The sequence below is a fragment of the Cervus canadensis genome, chromosome 23, assembly GCF_019320065.1.
Source record: "Cervus canadensis isolate Bull #8, Minnesota chromosome 23, ASM1932006v1, whole genome shotgun sequence".
Lineage (NCBI taxonomy): Eukaryota > Metazoa > Chordata > Mammalia > Artiodactyla > Cervidae > Cervus > Cervus canadensis.
Window position 1 is genome coordinate 23,592,830 of NC_057408.1, and position 17,400 is coordinate 23,610,229.

A 17,400-nucleotide genomic window follows, 5' to 3' on the forward strand; every position below is an offset into this window, starting at 1 on the left:
CCCAGGCAGCTTTTGCCCTGGCTCCTCTTGTTTGTTTAACAGGCCTTCTGATAATGGTTGTTATTTACAGTCCGTGTTGTGGTAAACCCATAGGAGAAAAACTAGAAAAGAATATACAGGATTAATATTTATATTAACAGTGCAGTGATTTTAATGCCTATTATCCAGTAATCAGATTTAAAAATGTGTTGTTTTTGGCTCAAATGCGTAGAATCTCTACTCTCATTGTTAACCTAGTGACACTTTTATACTGTAACCTTGTTGATGTTCTGCCAGTGAATTTTTAAAAAAATAATTGAAATAAATGCAAAGGCAAGCCTAAGAAGTTTTCTTGGTTCTGTTAAATAGAACAGACCCGTGTTCTGTATTATAAGATAGAACCATGTGTAGAAGTTCACATTTTTTTTTCCTAATTAGTTAAATAGTCTGCAGTTCCTTTCTGATGCTGCTGATGTGCTCAGTGCAGCCTTGTGGTTCTGCTATGCTCCGCTTCTTCATCACAGAATTAGTTTTCTATTAAAAAGTTGAAAACAGTGGTTTACATATTCTTTCAGAGTCTTCTGCTTTGCCTGTGTTGGCTAGAATCAAAGATATTTTGGGAGCTACTCTAAAATAGTACTTGATGATGAAACTTCTACTAGTCTTAAGCAAAATTAGAAAAGTAAGTCTAATTTTCGGGGGGTCATTTTTAATGTATGCTCATTTTCTTCCTGTCTTTTTTTGATCTGCTTTGGTTATTAGTTTTTGTTTTTAAGTGTCCTCAGTTGGCAGTGTAAGTAGTTGGTAATCTAGTATTTGTCCCCCGGTTGTAAGAAGTCTGTGCTGTGCTAAGTCGCTTCAGTCAGGTCTGACTCTTTGCGACTCCATGGACTGTAGCCCTCCAGGCTCCTCTGTCCTTGGGATTCTCTAGGCAAGAATACTGGAGTGGGTTGCCATGGCCTCCTCCAGGGGTATTTGTCCCTCAGTTTTTAAAAAGTTTACTGGTGCTTTAAATCTCAACGTGGAAACAACTGCTCTAGTAAGGGAGAAAGATGGTCTTACGTGTAGAAAATGGAATTTTATAATCTCCAAGAAGCGTGACCTCCACTGTTTCACTGCAGCCAAGAAGGAAGATGCTCCTTTTTCAGTGCTTTAAAATTACAACTGTCTTTGGTAGAATGATGAATAATAATCTTATTCAACAAGATGTTTCATTTACTTGTCTTGATGTGTATTTTGAAGTGTTATGGGGGATGTAGCAGGAAGTAGCATTAGTATCTAGATGCTCATGGTTTCCAATAAGGGGTCACTGCTTCGGTGCCCTCTCAGTGGACATAGCTAGACTGTCTGCATGTGTTCATGTCTGTTGTATAGAGATGGCCGCCTCATTTATAGTTGTAGTATGTGCTGTTTTCATATTTAATGGGAGAATTATCAGTGCATATTTTCATTTTCTACTGTGTTCATCATAAATCATTATGGGTATTGATTTCACAAAACAGTAAAATGCTTGGTGTCAGAGAAACAATTTCATTTTAACTGAATTCTTAACATGTAGTTAGGAATTTCTTATGTATTTAAGGTCATTTTTTTCAATTTATACATTACATTATAGCATTTTACAAGTTTATATACAGCAAAATAATTCCTTTTTCTTCTTGAAAACATACTTCTTATATGTAATTTTGTTTTGCTTTAGTTCCTTTTGAATCATAGCTAGTGGGTATGTTAGTACCATGACATGTTGAAGTAAGAGGTTTAATTTTAATCATATCCTTAAAGAGAAGAGTTAAGGAGAAACTCATCTTAATGTAATTCTACCTTTAACTTGTAATTCTACCTTTAACTCTTACTTCATCTTCCTGGATAGTAAGTTTTTTTTCTTTGGCTTTTATTTATTTATTGATTTACTTTTCCATTTATTTTTATTAGTTGGAGGCTAATTACTTTACAATATTGTAGTGGTTTTTGTCATACATTGACATGAATCAGCCATGGATTTACATGTATTCCCCATCCCGATCCCCCCTCCCACCTCCCTTTACACCCGATCCCTCTGGGTCTTCCCAGTGCACCAGCCCCAAGCACTTGTCTCATGCATCCAACCTGGACTGGTGATCTGTTTCACCCTAGATAATATACATGTTTCGATTCTGTTCTCTCACAACATCCCACCCTCGCCTTCTCCCATAGAGTCCAAAAGTCTGTTCTGAACATCTGTGTCTCTTTTTCTGTTTTGCATATAGGGTTGTCGTTACCATCTTTCTAATTCCATATATATGCGTTAGTATACTGTAATGGTCTTTATCTTTCTGGCTTACTTCACTCTGTATAATGGGCTCCAGTTTCATCCATCTCATTAGAACTGATTCAAATGAATTCTTTTTAATGGCTGAGTAATATTCCATGGTGTATATGTACCACAGCTTCCTTATCCATTCGTCTGCTGATGGGCATCTAGGTTGCTTCCATGTCCTGGCTATTATAAACAGTGCTGCGATGAACATTGGGGTGCACGTGTCTCTTTCAGATCTGGTTTCCTCGGTGTGTATGCCCAGGAGTGGGATTGCTGGGTCACATGGCAGTTCTATTTCCAGTTTTTTAAGGAATCTCCACACTGTTCTCCATAGTGGCTATACTAGTTTGCATTCCCACCAACTGTGTAAGAGGGTTCCCTTTTCTCCACACCCTCTCCAGCATTTATTGCTTGTAGACTTTTGGATAGCAGCCATCCTGACTGGAGTGTAATGGTACCTCATTGTGGTTTTGATTTGCATTTCTCTGATAATGAGTGATGTTGAGCATCTTTTCATGTGTTTGTTAGCCATCTGTATGTCTTCTTTGGAGAAATGTCTGTTTAGTTCTTTGGCCCATTTTTTGATTGGGTCATTTATTTTTCTGGAATTGAGCTTCAGGAGTTGCTTGTATATTTTTGAGATTAATCCTTTGTCTGTTTCTTCATTTGCTATTATTTTCTCCCAATCTGAGGGCTGTCTTTTCACCTTACTTATAGTTTCCTTTGTTGTGCAAAAGCTTTTAAGTTTAATTAGGCCCCATTTGTTTATTTTTGCTTTTATTTCCAATATTCTGGGAGGTGGGTCATAGAGGATCCTGCTGTGATTTATGTCGGAGAGTGTTTTGCCTATGTTCTCCTCTAGGAGTTTTATAGTTTCTGGTCTTACATTTAGATCTTTAATCCATTTTGAGTTTATTTTTGTGTATGGTGTTAGAGAGTGTTCTAGTTTCATTCTTTTACAAGTGGTTGACCAGTTTTCCCAGCACCACTTGTTAAAGAGGTTGTCTTTTTTTCCATTGTATATCCTTGCCTCCTTTGTCGAAGATAAGGTGTCCATAGGTTCGTGGATTTATCTCTGGGCTTTCTATTCTGTTCCATTGATCTATATTTCTGTCTTTGTGCCAGTACCATACTATCTTGATGACTGTGGCTTTGTAGTAGAGTCTGAAATCAGGCAGGTTGATTCCTCCAGTTCCATTCTTCTTTCTCAAGATTACTTTGGCTATTTGAGGGTTTTTGTATTTCCATACAAATTGTGAAATTATTTGTTCTAGTTCTGTGAAAAATACCGTTGGTGGCTTGATAGGGATTGCATTGAATCTATAGATTGCTTTGGGTAGTATAGTCATTTTCACAATATTCATTCTTCCAATCCATGAACACGGTATGTTTCTCCATCGGTTTGTGTCCTCTTTGATTTCTTTCATCAGTGTTTTATAGTTTTCTATGTATAGGTCTTTTGTTTCTTTAGGTAGATATACTCCTAAGTATTTTATTCTTTTTGTTGCAATGGTGAATGGTATTGTTTCCTTAATTTCTCTTTCTGTTTTCTCATTGTTAGTGTATAGGAATGCAAGGGATTTCTGTGTGTTAATTTTATATCCTGAAACTTTACTATATTCTTTGATTAGCTCTAGTAATTTTCTGGTAGAGTCTTCAGGGTTTTCTATGTAGAGGATCATGTCATCTGCAAACAGCGAGAGTTTTACTTCTTCTTTTCCTATCTGGATTCCTTTTACTTCTTTTTCTGCTCTGATTGCTGTGGCCAAAACTACCAAAACTATGTTGAATAGTAGTGGTGAGAGTGGGCACCCTTGTCTTGTTCCTGATTTTAGGGGAAATGCTTTCAATTTTTCACCATTGAGGGTATTGCTTGCTGTGGGTTTGTCATATATAGGTATGTTCCTTCTATTCCTGCTTTCTGGAGAGTTTTAATCATAAATGGATGTTGAATTTTGTCAAAGGCTTTTTCTGCATGTATTGAGATAATTATATGGTTTTTATCTTTCAATTTGTTAATGTGTTGTATTACATTGATTGATTTGCAGATATTAAAGAATTCTTGCATTCCTGGGATAAAGCCCACTTGGTCATGATGTGTGAATTTTTTAATATGTTGTTGGATTCTGTTTGCTAGAATTTTGTTAAGGATTTTTGCATCTATGTTCATCAGTGATATTGGCCTGTAGTTTTCATTTTTTGTGTCATCTTTGTCTGGTTTTGGAATTAGGGTGATGGTGGCCTCATAGAATGAGTTTGGAAGTTTACCTTCTTCTGCAATATTCTGGAAGAGTTTGAGTAAGATAGGTGTTAGCTCTTCTCTAAATTTTTGGTAGAATTCAGCTGTGAAGCCATCTGGTCCTGGGCTTTTGTTTGCTGGAAGATTTCTGATTACAGTTTCGATTTCCTTGCTTGTGATGGGTCTGTTAAGATCTTCTATTTCTTCCTGGTTCAGTTTTGGAAGGTTATTCTTTTCTAAGAATTTGTCCATTTCTTCGAAATCGTCCATTTTATTGACATAGAGCTGCTGGTAGTAGTCTCTTATGATCCTTTGTATTTCAGTGTTGTCTGTTGTGATCTCTCCATTTTCATTTCTAATTTTGTTAATTTGGTTCTTCTCCCTTTTGTTTCTTAATGAGTCTTGCTAACGGTTTGTCAATTTTGTTTATTTTTTAAAAAAGCCAGCTTTTAGCTTTGTTGATTTTTGCTATGGTCTCTTTAGTTTCTTTTGCATTTATTTCTGCCCCAATTTTAAAGATTTCTTTCCTTCTACTAACCCTGGGGTTCTTCATTTCTTCCTTCTCTAGTTTCTTTAGGTATAGAGTTAGGTTATTTATTTGACTTTTTTCTTGTTTCTTGAGGTAAGCCTGTAATGCTATGAGCCTTCCCCTTAGCACTGCTTTTACAGTGTCCCATAGGTTTTGGGTTGTTGTGTTTTCATTTTCATTCATTTCTATGCATATTTTGATTTCTTTTTTGATTTCTTCCATGATTTGTTGGTTATTCAAGAAGCATGTTATTTAGTCTCCATATGTTTGAATTTTTAATAATTTTTTTCCTGTAATTGAGATCTAATCTTACTGCATTGTGGTCAGAAAAGATGACTGGAATGATTTCAGTTTTTTTTAATTTACCAAGGCTAGATTTATGGCCCAGGATGTGATCTATTCTGGAGAAGGTTCCGTGTGCACTTGAGAAAAAGGTGAAATTGAATGTTTTGGGGTGAAATGTCCTATAGATATCAATTAGGTCTAGCTGGTCCATTGTGTCATTTAAGGTTTGTGTTTCCTTGTTAATTTTCTGTTTAGTTGATCTATCCATAGTTGTGAGTGGGGTATTAAAGTCTCCCACTATTATTGTGTTATTGTTAATTTCCTCTTTCATACTTCTTAGCGTTTGCCTTACATATTGCAGTGCTCCTATGTTGGGTGCATATACATTTATAACTGTTATATCTTCTTCTTGGATTGATCCTTTGATCATTATGTAGTGTCCTTCTTTGTCTCTTTTCACAGCCTTTATTTTAAAGTCTATTTTATCTGATATGAGTTTTGCGACTCCTGCTTTCTTTTGGTCTCCATTTGCGTGAAATATTTTTTCAGCCCTTCACTTTTAGTCTATATGTGTCCCTTGTTTTGAGATGGGTCTCTTGTAGACAGCATATATAGGGGTCTTGTTTTTTAATCCATTCAGCCAGTCTTTGTCTTTTGGTTGGGGCATTCAACCCATTTACATTTAAGGTAGTTATTGATAAGTATGGTCCTGTTGCCATTTACTTTGTTGTTTTGGGTTCGCGTTTACACAGCCTTTCTGTGTTTCCTGTCTAGAGAAGATCCTTTAGCATTTGTTGAAGAGCTGGTTTGGTGGTGCTGAATTCTCTCAGCTTTTGAATTCTCCTTCATATCTGAATGAGATCCTTGCTGGGTACAGTAATCTAGGTTGTAGGTTATTCTCTTTCATTGCTTTAAGTATGTCCTGCCATTCCCTTCTGGCCTGAAGGGTTTCTATTGTTAGCTCAGCTGTTATCCTTATGGGGATCCCTTTGTGTGTTTTTTGTTGTTTCTCCCTTGCTGCTTTTAACATTTGTTCTTTGTGTTTGATCTTTGTTAATTTGATTAATATGTGTCTTGGGGTGTTTCACCTTGGGTTTATCCTGTTTGGGACTCTGGGTTTCTTGGACCTGTGTAACTATTTCCTTCCCCATTTTAGGGAAGTTTTCAGCTATTATCTCCTCGAGTATTTTCTCATGGCCTTTCTTTTTGTCTTCTTCTTCTGGGACTCCTTTGATTTGAATGTTGGGACGTTTCACATTGTCCCAGAGGTCCCTGAGGTTGTCCTCATTTCTTTTGATTCTTTTTTCCTGTCTGCTTCATTTATTTGCTTCATTTATTTACACCATTTTATCTTCTACCTCACTTATCCTATCTTCTGTCCCTGTTATTCTACTGTTGGTTCCCTCCAGAGTGTTTTTGATCTCATGTATTGCATTATTCATTTTTAATTGACTTTTTTATTTCTTCTAGGTCCTTGTTAAACATTTCGTGCATCTTCTCAATCCTTGTCTCCAGGCTATTTATCTGTAACTCCATTTTGTTTTCAAGATTTTGGATCATTTTTATTATCATTATTCTAAATTCTTTTTCAGGTAGATTCCCTATCTCCTCCTCTTTTGACTTGGTGGGCATTTTTCATGTTCCTTTACCAGTTGGGTATTTCTCTGCCTTTTCATCTTGTTTAGATTGCTGTGTCTGCAGTGGGCTTTCTGTATTCTGGTGGTCTGTGGTTCCTTTTTGTTGTGGAGGTTTCACCCAGTGGGTGGGGTTGGACAATTGGCTTGTCAAGGTTTCCTGGTTAGGGAAGCTTGCGTCGGTGTTCTGGTGTGTGGAACTGGATTTCTTCTCTCTGGAGTGCAATGGAGTGTCCAGTAGTGAGTTTTGAGATGGGTCTATGTGTTAGGTGTGACTTTGGGCAGCCTGTATGTTGACGCTCAGGGCTATGTTCCTGCGTTGCTGGAGAATTTGCGTGGTATGTCTTGCTCTAAAACTTATTGGCTCTTGGGTGGTGGTTGGTTTCAGTGTAGGTATGGAGGCTTTTGGATGGTCTCTTATTACTTAATGTTCCCTGTAGTCAGGAGTTTTCTGGTGTTCTCAGGTTTTGGGCTTAAGTCTCCTGCCTCTGGATTTCAGTCTTATTCTTCCAGTAGCCTCAAGACTTCTCCAACTATACAGCACTGATAATAAAACTTCTAGGTTAATGGTGAAAAGATTCTCCACAGTGAGGGACACCCAGAGAGGTTCACAGAGTTACATGAAGAAGAGGAGAGGGAGGAGGGAGATAGAGATGAGCAGGAGGAGAAAAGGGGGACTCAAGAGGAGAGAGACAGATCTACGCATTCTCTGTTCCCAAAGTGTTCTCCATAGCCCAGACACCCACAGAGATTCACAGAATTGGATTGGGAAGAGAAAGGGGAGGGAGGAAATAGAGGTGATCTGAGGGAGAAAACGGAGAGTCAAAAGTGGGAGAGAGTAATCAACACACTCCTGAGTAAAAATGGGTACTGAATATTGGATTCTTAAATGTCCAAAATTGATATCAAATACTGAAAAACAAAGATTAAAAATCTAGAATAGAGGTTAGACTCTTAAAAATACAATATTAAAAACAAAAACAAAAAATTTTAGAAATATATATGAAGTTCAGTTTAAAAATAGGGCCTCTTTTTTTTTTTTGCAAGGTTATAGTGAAATGAAAATGAAAGTTAAGGAGTAGTAGAGGAGTAATAGAGGACTTTAAAAGAAAATAAGAGAAAAAAAAGAAAAAAATTTTTTAATTAAAAAAACAGTAAAAATATGTGAAAATGAAAGTTAAGGAGTAGTAGAGGAGTAATAGGGAATTTTAAAAGAAAATAAAAGAGAAAAAATAAAAAGAAAAGAAAAAAAATTTTTTTAATTAAAGAAAAAAAAAGTAAAAATATATCTAGGAATTTCTCTGGAGCTGTTGCTGTCAGTGTGGGTTCAGTTCAGTTTCAGATAGCTCCTTGTTCCAGCTTACACTTCTCGATATCTATAGGCCCCTTCCGGTATAGTTGGTGTTACCTACAGGGATTTTAATCTGTTGCACCGGTCCCTTCTGAAGCGGTTCCCTTTGTTTATTTGGCTTCTGTTTGCCGGTCTCTTCAGTGTCTAATTTCCGCCCTGACACAGGCGGGCGGAGGTGGTCTCTTGTTCAGGTTCGCTGGTTCAGTCGCGCTGCGGGGAGGGAGGGGCGCTGCAGGCAGATATCGCTGGCGTGTGTGGGGAGCACTCGCCATGTTCCGGCCACACTGGGTTTGCCCCCACTCACGGGTGTGTGCTCTCCCCGTCTACACTGCTCAGGCTCCCGGCTGCTCTGTATGGAGCGGGCCCTGTGTTGCGTGTGGTTCCAGTTTTCGGGTCCTCCACAAAAGCGCGGACTCGATTGGGCCTGCGTTTTGTGTCTTACCCGCCCGAGCAGCTCAGGCAGCCAGGAGCTTGACGGCGCACTCTCCCCGGGTGCAGCGAGCCTTCTCCCCTCCGCGGCCCCAGCCTCAGTTTCCGCGCACACCAGTCCGGTGCGTGCGCCTTGTGTCTGTTCTTGGGAGCTTGCCTCTAGCCCTGACCCTCCCGGCGGATGTCAACCATACAGAATCTCAGGAAACTGGTTAGAAACTGGGAGCCTGTTTGCAGTTTGGTAGGGGGTGCCGTCTCTGGGGCCGAGTTTGCCCCTTTCCCCTCCCCACTGCCTCCTGCCCCTGGCGGCGGATGGGCTGGTCCGCAGCCGGCTAGCTCTTCTCTGGGATCGCTCAGTTCTTCCTTTGTTCTGCCAACGGCCCGCAGTGTGTTAATTTTCTCTCTGTCTCTTGCTATCCCACAGTTTAAGTTGCTGTCTCACCTTAGCTCCCTCCGATTGCCCTCAGGGCATTCAGGCCCGGTCTTTACCCTAAGCAATGCCGCCGGCTCCTCTCCGTTCCGCCCCCACTTGCTGGTGGTGGATGCGGGCATCTGGGGTACTTTTCTGCTGGGAGTTGCTTTTAGGCATGTAATCTGTGGGTTTTATTTATTTTTCCTCCCAGTTAGGTTGCCCTCCGAGATTCGAAAACTTCCCCCAGACCCGCAGGTGAGAGGGTTTCCTGGTGTTTGGAAACTTCCTCTATTATGACTTTCTTCCCGGGAAGGGTCTCCGTCCCTAGCTCTTTTGTCTCTCTTTTTATCTTTTATATTTTGTCCTACCTCCTTTCGAAGACGATGGGCTGATTTTCTGGGCGCCTGATGTCTTCTGCTAGTGGTCAGAAGCTGTTTTGTGAAGTTTGCTCAGTGTTCAAATGTTCTTTCGATGAATTTGTAGGGGAGAAAGTGGTCTCCCCGTACTATTCCTCTGCCATCTTGGTTCCTCCTGGATAGTAAGTTTTAAAGGTTCATCTTTCCTTGGTGATCAGGGGGCATGAGAAGTGTGGCACATATACAAATTTCATAGTTAATGCTATATTTGCAGACCTTTCCTGTTGGCACTTAGCTTTTTATTTTTTGTTTTTATTTTTCTCTCTCTTTAAAACAGAACTGTTTTAAAAGTCTGAACTATATTATCATTTTCGGAAAAATAGAAATAGTTTTGAACTCAATTCTGTTCAGTTCAGTTGCTCAGTCGTGTCCGACTGTTTGCGACCCCATGGACTGGAGCATGCCAGGCCTCCCTGTCCACCTGGTGATGTGATAATTTGCATACTTTAAACTGATCCTTGGCATACTTTTCACTGATTGCTTGGTTTTTGTCATTTTGATATTCCAGAAAACATCATGAGTGGCACCTCAAAAAATTATTTGGAAAAAAAAGTGCAAAGAGATTAAAACTATGCAATGGTAGATTCTTCTCAGCCTTCAGCTGGAAAATGTATATGTGTGTGTGTTTGTGCATACGCATGTGTTTGTGTTAGCGTGCACACATGTGAAATGCCCTTGGAAGAAGGGTTTCATTCAGTGGAAAATAAAGTGACAAACAGATTTTACTGTGGATATTAATGAATGTTTTCACTTTATCTAGCTTACTGATAGGCACAAAAATAATTTTGAATAAAATAACTTGAATCACATTGTTTCAGATATTTTAATACAAATCATTTCATTATTTTGTGTGGGTTGCAACATACTACTTTTACTGTATTTGTGGCTGAGGTACATAATTACTTGACTAGAGCTATACCATTTCATAGAAACGTTTTAATCTAAGTGGCCCCTCAAGAAAGACTAGATCAGCTTTCTGCCTTTAGTGGATTTTTTGACAGTAGAGAGCTGGATTAACTTCCCAGGTCAGGGTCAGGCTGGTGTACGTGTGGAAGGACAGAGAGAAGTGAAGGAGTGTGGTAGCATTTGTTTCCTTAAGGGGACTGTGGGGAGACAGTGGGTCTTTTTGAAGAAATTATGTAGTAAATTCCTGTCTCTCTCTCTCTTTTCCTATAGGGCCCCTGTGTCCATGATGAGGACTCTGGCCTCTCTCTCATAGGAAAACCTGCCCTCCAGGCTCTTTTATACCACTGCCATTTTTATGAACATTTGAGTCATATGGTAAAACATTGTTACCTGGGACAGTATGCATTTGATTTCAATTGTTCAGCTCCTAATGGACCTTCTGAAGGCAATGATTTAAATGGTAAGGGTATTATGTTTATATTTTTAATAAAATATATTTCTTAAATTGTTTAAAACCTTTGTGTTGGTTACAAAATGTTTGAAAAACAATGAAAAATACACAGGAAAACATTCATATCTAGTTCTACTACCCAGAGGTTGCCAGTGTTGCATTTAGGATGTGTATTTCCTTCTAGCCTTCTTTTTCTGTATAGCTTTTGTTTGTTTTATATAATTGTGTTCATATCTTATGTACATTTTTGTATTTCCTCCTTTCACTAAACGTTGCGTAAGCATTTTTCTGTGTTATAAATTCTTCATGAAAACCATTTTTGACATCTTATTAATGTTTCATAAGTTATTTCATGCCCTTCAGTAAAATTTTATAGTTTTTTCCTCTATTTATGTCTTAAATTTTTTTTTGGAAGGCTCTTCTCAGGCAATCAAGAATGAGACTTTTCCTACTAAATTTTCTAATTTGTTTTGCTAGTATATTGAAAACCTGTTTTGGCATATTACTCATCTATCAAAATATTTGCTGAAATCTTTTAATTTCTACTTGTTTGTAGATTCTCTTGGATTTCCTAAGTATAAGATCTTAGTGCCTATAAATAATAATTGTGTCTCATAAAAAGAAATAGCAATTTAATAATAATAAATAATTTAATAATGAAAAAATAGTTTTAAATATAAATAATAAAAATTTTAAAAATTTAAATTTTAAATTAATGTTAAAAAACCTTGACATAATTTCCCACAGAAAAGGTTTAAGAGTAGAACAAGGAATTCCCAGATATTAACATTTTACTGTATTTGCCCTCCCATGTGTATGTATGTACATACAAGAAAAATTTGTTTATTTATATGCATATATATATTTTTTTCTGAGCCATTTAAGAGTAAATTGTAAACATGAAATTTCTTTATCCTGAAATACTTAAGTGTACGTTTCTAACTCACTTTTCTGCTCACTTCTTGGAGGAATTAAGAAGAGAATGACATTTGATGAAGTTTCTGAACATTCTAAACAAATGTCCCTGTGGCAAAACACCCCTTTAATTGTTTGGATTTTCTGTAGTGGTGTCACTGGACGCATGGCCCTGGAACCAGCAGCGTTGACATCTGCTCCCATCTTGTTAGAAATGCAAATTTATGCCCCCCCCACCTTGATTTGCAGAATGGAATCGCTGGGAATAGGACTCAGGAAACCTCTCTAATAAGCTCTCTTTGATTCTTCTACACTTTGAAGTTTGGGAACTGGTGCTCTCCATAAATTATGTTAGATTAAGCTATAAAGCATAGTAAACTAATTGCTATTTTTTTGTGAAACATGCTGTATATATTAATTACGGATGATAAAAGTTAGGTATAAATACTCTTTTCTTTAGTTCTGGACTGGTTTCAGGTAAGGACTACTCTTCCTGTTAATTGTTAAGATGCCCAGAGACTGTTAATGTTGACAGTTTTCCTGTTGTCACAGGTTTAGATGACTCGTTCAAGTTCTGGAGGGCTCCATCTCGAATGTCCAGTCAAGATCGAGATCCAAGCTCTCTCTCTACATCAGAAACAATGGTACTTCCAAAGAACGCAGAAGTGCTGCATTTTGAATTTCTGCAAAAATTTGCATTTACATAGTGGAGGGATAAGAATGGATGTGAAGAATCAGGTTATGATCACCATGGCAACTGGGATTTAGTTGAAGTGCTGTCTGTCTAGAACTAGGTTCTACCTGGCTCAAATAAGTGTACTGAATATAATTTTAGATGAACTTTCAACCTATTTTCTACCTTTTTTTTTTTGATAGAAGTTCAAAAGTTTTAAAACATTTATCAGTAGTAGCAGAAGAAAGGGCTTCCCGGGTAGCGCAGTGGTAAAGAACCCGCCTGCCAGTATTACAGGAGATGGAAGAGATGTGGGTTTGGTCCTGGGTTGGAAAGATGCCCTGGAGAAGGACATGGCAACCCACTCCAGTACTCTTGCCTGGAGAATCCCATGGACAGAGGAGCCTGGCGGGCTACAGTCCACGGGGTGGCACAGAGTTGGACACGACTGAGCACACAGTAGCCGAAGAAAACAAACCCCATGTGATTAGCAGTGCTTGATTACCCTGAAATTTTGATTAAGGACCAGACAGTTTGAAGAATGTTGACTCATTCAGGCGATTCCAGTGTGGTACTGATGACTTTAAACACATTTCTAAATAGTTGCATCAGATAGAAGCTTGTCTTTTTTTTTTTTTAAAAGCTTGTCTTAATTATCTGAAATGCTTGATATTTATTTACACCTGCCTGCCTTTCTTCCTTTTTATTTGTAAGTTGCTTTGTTCTAAAAAGTTTGAGACACTAAGTATTTCTAAATAATAACATACTAGGTTTCATTTGTTTTGGAAGCATACAAAGTCATTCTCAACTGGAAAACATTGCAATGTATTTTTGGAACAATCACTGTGTAGTAGAACCAATTAGGAAGGCAAAGGTTTGACTCGGCTGCTTCCAGGAGCAAAAATAATATGAGAATTAAATAATTATACCGGCATTAATGAGATTCACCTCCCGCAGTTTCTCAAGAGAGTGGTACTTTTTGCTAAGTTTTAAGAGTCTCCCTCCCTCCCCTGCCTCCAGACTCAGAAGAGTTTATGTTTAGTGCTAAATTGAACCTTTATTTAGAAAAATAGAATAATTATGCCAATTCCAGTAGAAGTGATGCTCTCCTTTGCAAGCTAGAAATAGTATGTATCTTTGTTTCAGTAAGAGACATAATGATATGACTCAGTGCTAAAGAGAACTGTAGTAATTGGCTATTTAGTTCATAGAAGGACAGTGTTAGTTATGTGCTTAAAAATAGTAATTCTTAGGTTTACCCTTCTTGTTTAAAGGGCTATAGGCTAACTTTGAAATCTGTACTTCCTTCAGTTCTTTGTTTATAGAAGGTATGTAGTAAATAGTAATTGCTCTAAGTAACTTTGAGTTATCTTAGCTGCTTGGTAGATAACCAAGTTGTATTTTTTTCTATACAAGGAGACTTACAAAACCCAAAAGCAAATCAAGCATTTATATTTCTTTATTTTATAATAATATATAAATCTTGCAGATTAAGATACTAGTTTTTCTGAGAAACACTTTGTAAATATGTCACTTATTATAGTAATTAAAATAGAAGCACCTCTATTAATCCAGGACAGGGAAGCCTGGCATGCTGCAGTCCATGGGGTCACAAAGAATCGGACATGACTGAGTGACTGAACTGAACTATTTATGCAAGTCTTTAACTTGTTTATGTGAGGATATCACATAGACTTTGAGAAGTATATACCAATAAAATCTGTTGTTAAGAATTCTTTTGTATGCTACTGCTGCTGCTGCTAAGTCGCTTCAGTTGTGTCTGACTCTGTGCGACCCCATAGACGGCAGCCCACCAGGCTCCCCCGTTCCTGGGATTCTCCAGGCAAGAACACTGAAGTGGGTTGCCATTTCCTTCTTCAATGCATAAAAGTGAAAAGTGAAAGTGAAGTCACTCAGTCATGTCCGACTCTTAGCGACCCTGTGGACTGCAGCCTACCAGGCTCCTCCATCCATGGGATTTTCCAGGCAAAAGTGCTGGAGTGGGTCACCATTGCCTTCTCCGATTCTTGTGTATAGTCCTGTGTTTACTTCTCAAAAGACTACCTGTTAGAATTTTTACAGTCAGCTCGCTCTTTCTTTTTTGGTTTCCAAGCAGAAGAGTTTTGGTGTTGGTAACTTATTCACCAAATTGCTGACTTTTATTCACAAAAATTATTCTAATTACTCCAGTAATATGAATTGTCTTGTTTTCCTTATCATATGAGAGGTACTATATTTTTTTTATATATATTTTTTCCAGCAGGAGACAAATGTGGAGAGTTGTTATTCATTATGTCAGTGTTACTTTAAACCTAAGCACTCAGTACCCAGACCAACTAATGCTTCCTCAGGTATAAGAAAATGTTGAAATTACAAATTAAGGTATCAGTTAAAGGGATGCAAATCTTGCTAATAAGCGTCTCTGGTTATTTAAATCATAGTTTTGTATGTCTTCCAGAATTGAGAAAAGGCACAACTTGTTGATCGGTTTGTTCTCCCACTTTGTCTTTCCAAGGAGAGCATTACCTTTCAGTGTGGGTCCTGCCATTCAGCGCACTGTGCCTGGGCCATTGCCTTCCTTGTGGCCTGATGCCGCATTAGGTACTGGAATGGTGTTATCTAATGAGTATTGGTGTAGTTGACTGCAGCTTGTATGTTTTGTGAATTACAGATAGAGTAAGGAGTGTCACTCTTACCTTGGGGGTGTTGCCCTATAAATAAAGCCTTTTTAGAGATGGCTTTCCTCAGCTCACTGTCCCCTTCCCCAGGGCAGGGGTGGGAGTGGGGGGGTCAGGCATCAGCTGTTTTTCCTCCTGAAATCACATTTCTACTTCTCAGAGATATTCAAACTAGATGGGTATTTATGCCTTGGAAATACCAGTGTGTATTAACAGCTTTAACACCAAAGTTTGGTCTTTTCTGTGATCTTGAGCAGAATTATGTCTGCTTTATCAGTTTTCAAAGTAAAGGACATGTGGGTCATTTCCTTTTGAGCTTTTCTTTGTGAAATATGTGATTCTTTCAAACTTTCCAGAGCACTAATTTAAGGAAAGCTGATTTTATTTTAACATTTATAGAGAAATTTTACTCATGGGTCCTCATACCCTTTAAAAAACTGAAAATCATTTTTACTATCGCTATTTTACAAAAGAAGAGATGAAGGCATGGAATGAGTAACTATCTTGTGCAGGGTTCCAGCATTGCTGACTGGCCGAGCGTTACTTGAATCCAGAAGTGCATTTGGCCTTTGTGCGCAGGTCGTTGGCCGTGATGTCTTGCCCCTTCACCACAAGGCAAATGTGACTGGTGCCGAAATAGATGCGACAGGGAGGGTGCAGTGAGCTTAGATGAAAAGAAATGATGAAATAGGGGGTGATTTTGTGTGAGAAGTGGCAATTGAAATGTGCTTTAAAGGATCAACACCTTCTTTTTTATATTATGTACCCATTTACAAGGAGCTAAAAAGATATTCAAATATGTCTTAGAATTCAGTGCCCACATATGAGATTTGAAAGTCTAGTTGAGACATAAAGCATAATTAGAAAATAACTGAATACCAAGCTGTGTGGTGCTGGAAGCATTAGATATTCAGAAAATGCATGGAGTTGTTTGGAGTGTGGGAGAAAGGCTTAAGTTTGATTACTGGTATGACCAGATGGGATTAACCAGGAGACCTGAGTCTGGGTTTATGGATTTGAAGAGAGAATCTGTAATAGCTATAAAGATGTAAAGATACTTCAGCAGAGTGAAATGTCATGAAACATTATAATTGATATTAAAGAAATATGAATTGACATTTGTTCGATGGTAGTTAAAAGTTATTTTATAGACCAGGATGACAAATAACACATTCACATACTGGTGTATATTATTAAATATGATCAAATGAATGTCCTTTGCAGATTATTTTCAAGCAAGCAAGACTTGAGGACAGTAGAGAGCATGTCAGCTTAATACATTTTTATTTTTATCTATTAAAATAGTAATCCTTGGTGACTCAGATGGTAAAGAATATGCCTGCAATGCAGAAGACCTGGGTTCGATCCCTGGGTTGGGAAGATGCCCTGGAGAAGGGAATGGCAACCCACTTGAATATTCTTGCCTGGGGCATTCCATGGACAGAGGAGCCTGGCTGGTTATAGTCCATGGGGTTGCAGAGAGTCAGACACGATTGAACAACCAACACTTTCATGCTAATATAGCAAATTTTAAAAATGCAGATTGTTTAGTAGAAATATAAATAACCCCAGTCAGTTTTTAAAACACAGTATATTGGTCTAGAAAGACGTTCTTATGTTTTATCAACCAAATGGGGTGGGATAAGTTAGAATGCAACTATTAGATACTTTCTGAAATCATATTTTTCAAAATTTGTTTGTCCCTTCCTCGGCTGATACTGAGGAAGAGCCCAGTGTTTATGAAGGCCTGTTTGTTGCATTCTTCTAATGAGCCAGGTATTTAGTGGGTCCTCAGAGGCTTTCTTTTCCTGCAGTGAGTGTAATCTTCATCAGTAGAGAGGACTGCCTGAGTGTTCGTCAGTTGAAGCGATGTTCAGTGAAAAGACAGAGGATTTCAGCTCCTCGTCCTCTAAAATTTTTCCCCTATAGCCAAGGGAGCTCGTGGCTGGAGCCAGGCTCCTTTGGCGGTCCTGTGTGGCTGTGACGTCAGTCTCAGTGTGTGATTGTTGCTTCACAGACTGAAACTTACCTGGATGTCGATTGACAGGAACTTTTTTTTTTTTTTAAAACACATCTCTTAAAAAAATAAATAAATAAATAAAAACACATCTCTTATAGCCAGTTATAGGCAGATATAATTTTAAAATGTCTTTAGGTTTTTCCCTCCTCCTATGTGGATCTAATGTTATATGAAATAAGACATTTGG

General features: G+C 38.2%; 1 protein-coding gene across 4 annotated transcripts in view; it reads left to right on the forward strand.

Annotated features, from left to right (window-relative positions):
* Nucleotides 1–17,400, forward strand: part of RTTN (rotatin) — a 118,732-nt gene that overhangs the window by 68,225 nt on the left and 33,107 nt on the right. For all 4 annotated transcript variants that reach the window (XM_043444405.1, XM_043444406.1, XM_043444407.1 and 1 more), the window contains 2 exons: nucleotides 10,747–10,936; nucleotides 12,395–12,486. In XM_043444405.1, coding sequence (XP_043300340.1) covers nucleotides 10,747–10,936; nucleotides 12,395–12,486 — 282 coding nt within the window. The remainder of the gene's footprint in view (nucleotides 1–10,746; nucleotides 10,937–12,394; nucleotides 12,487–17,400) is intronic.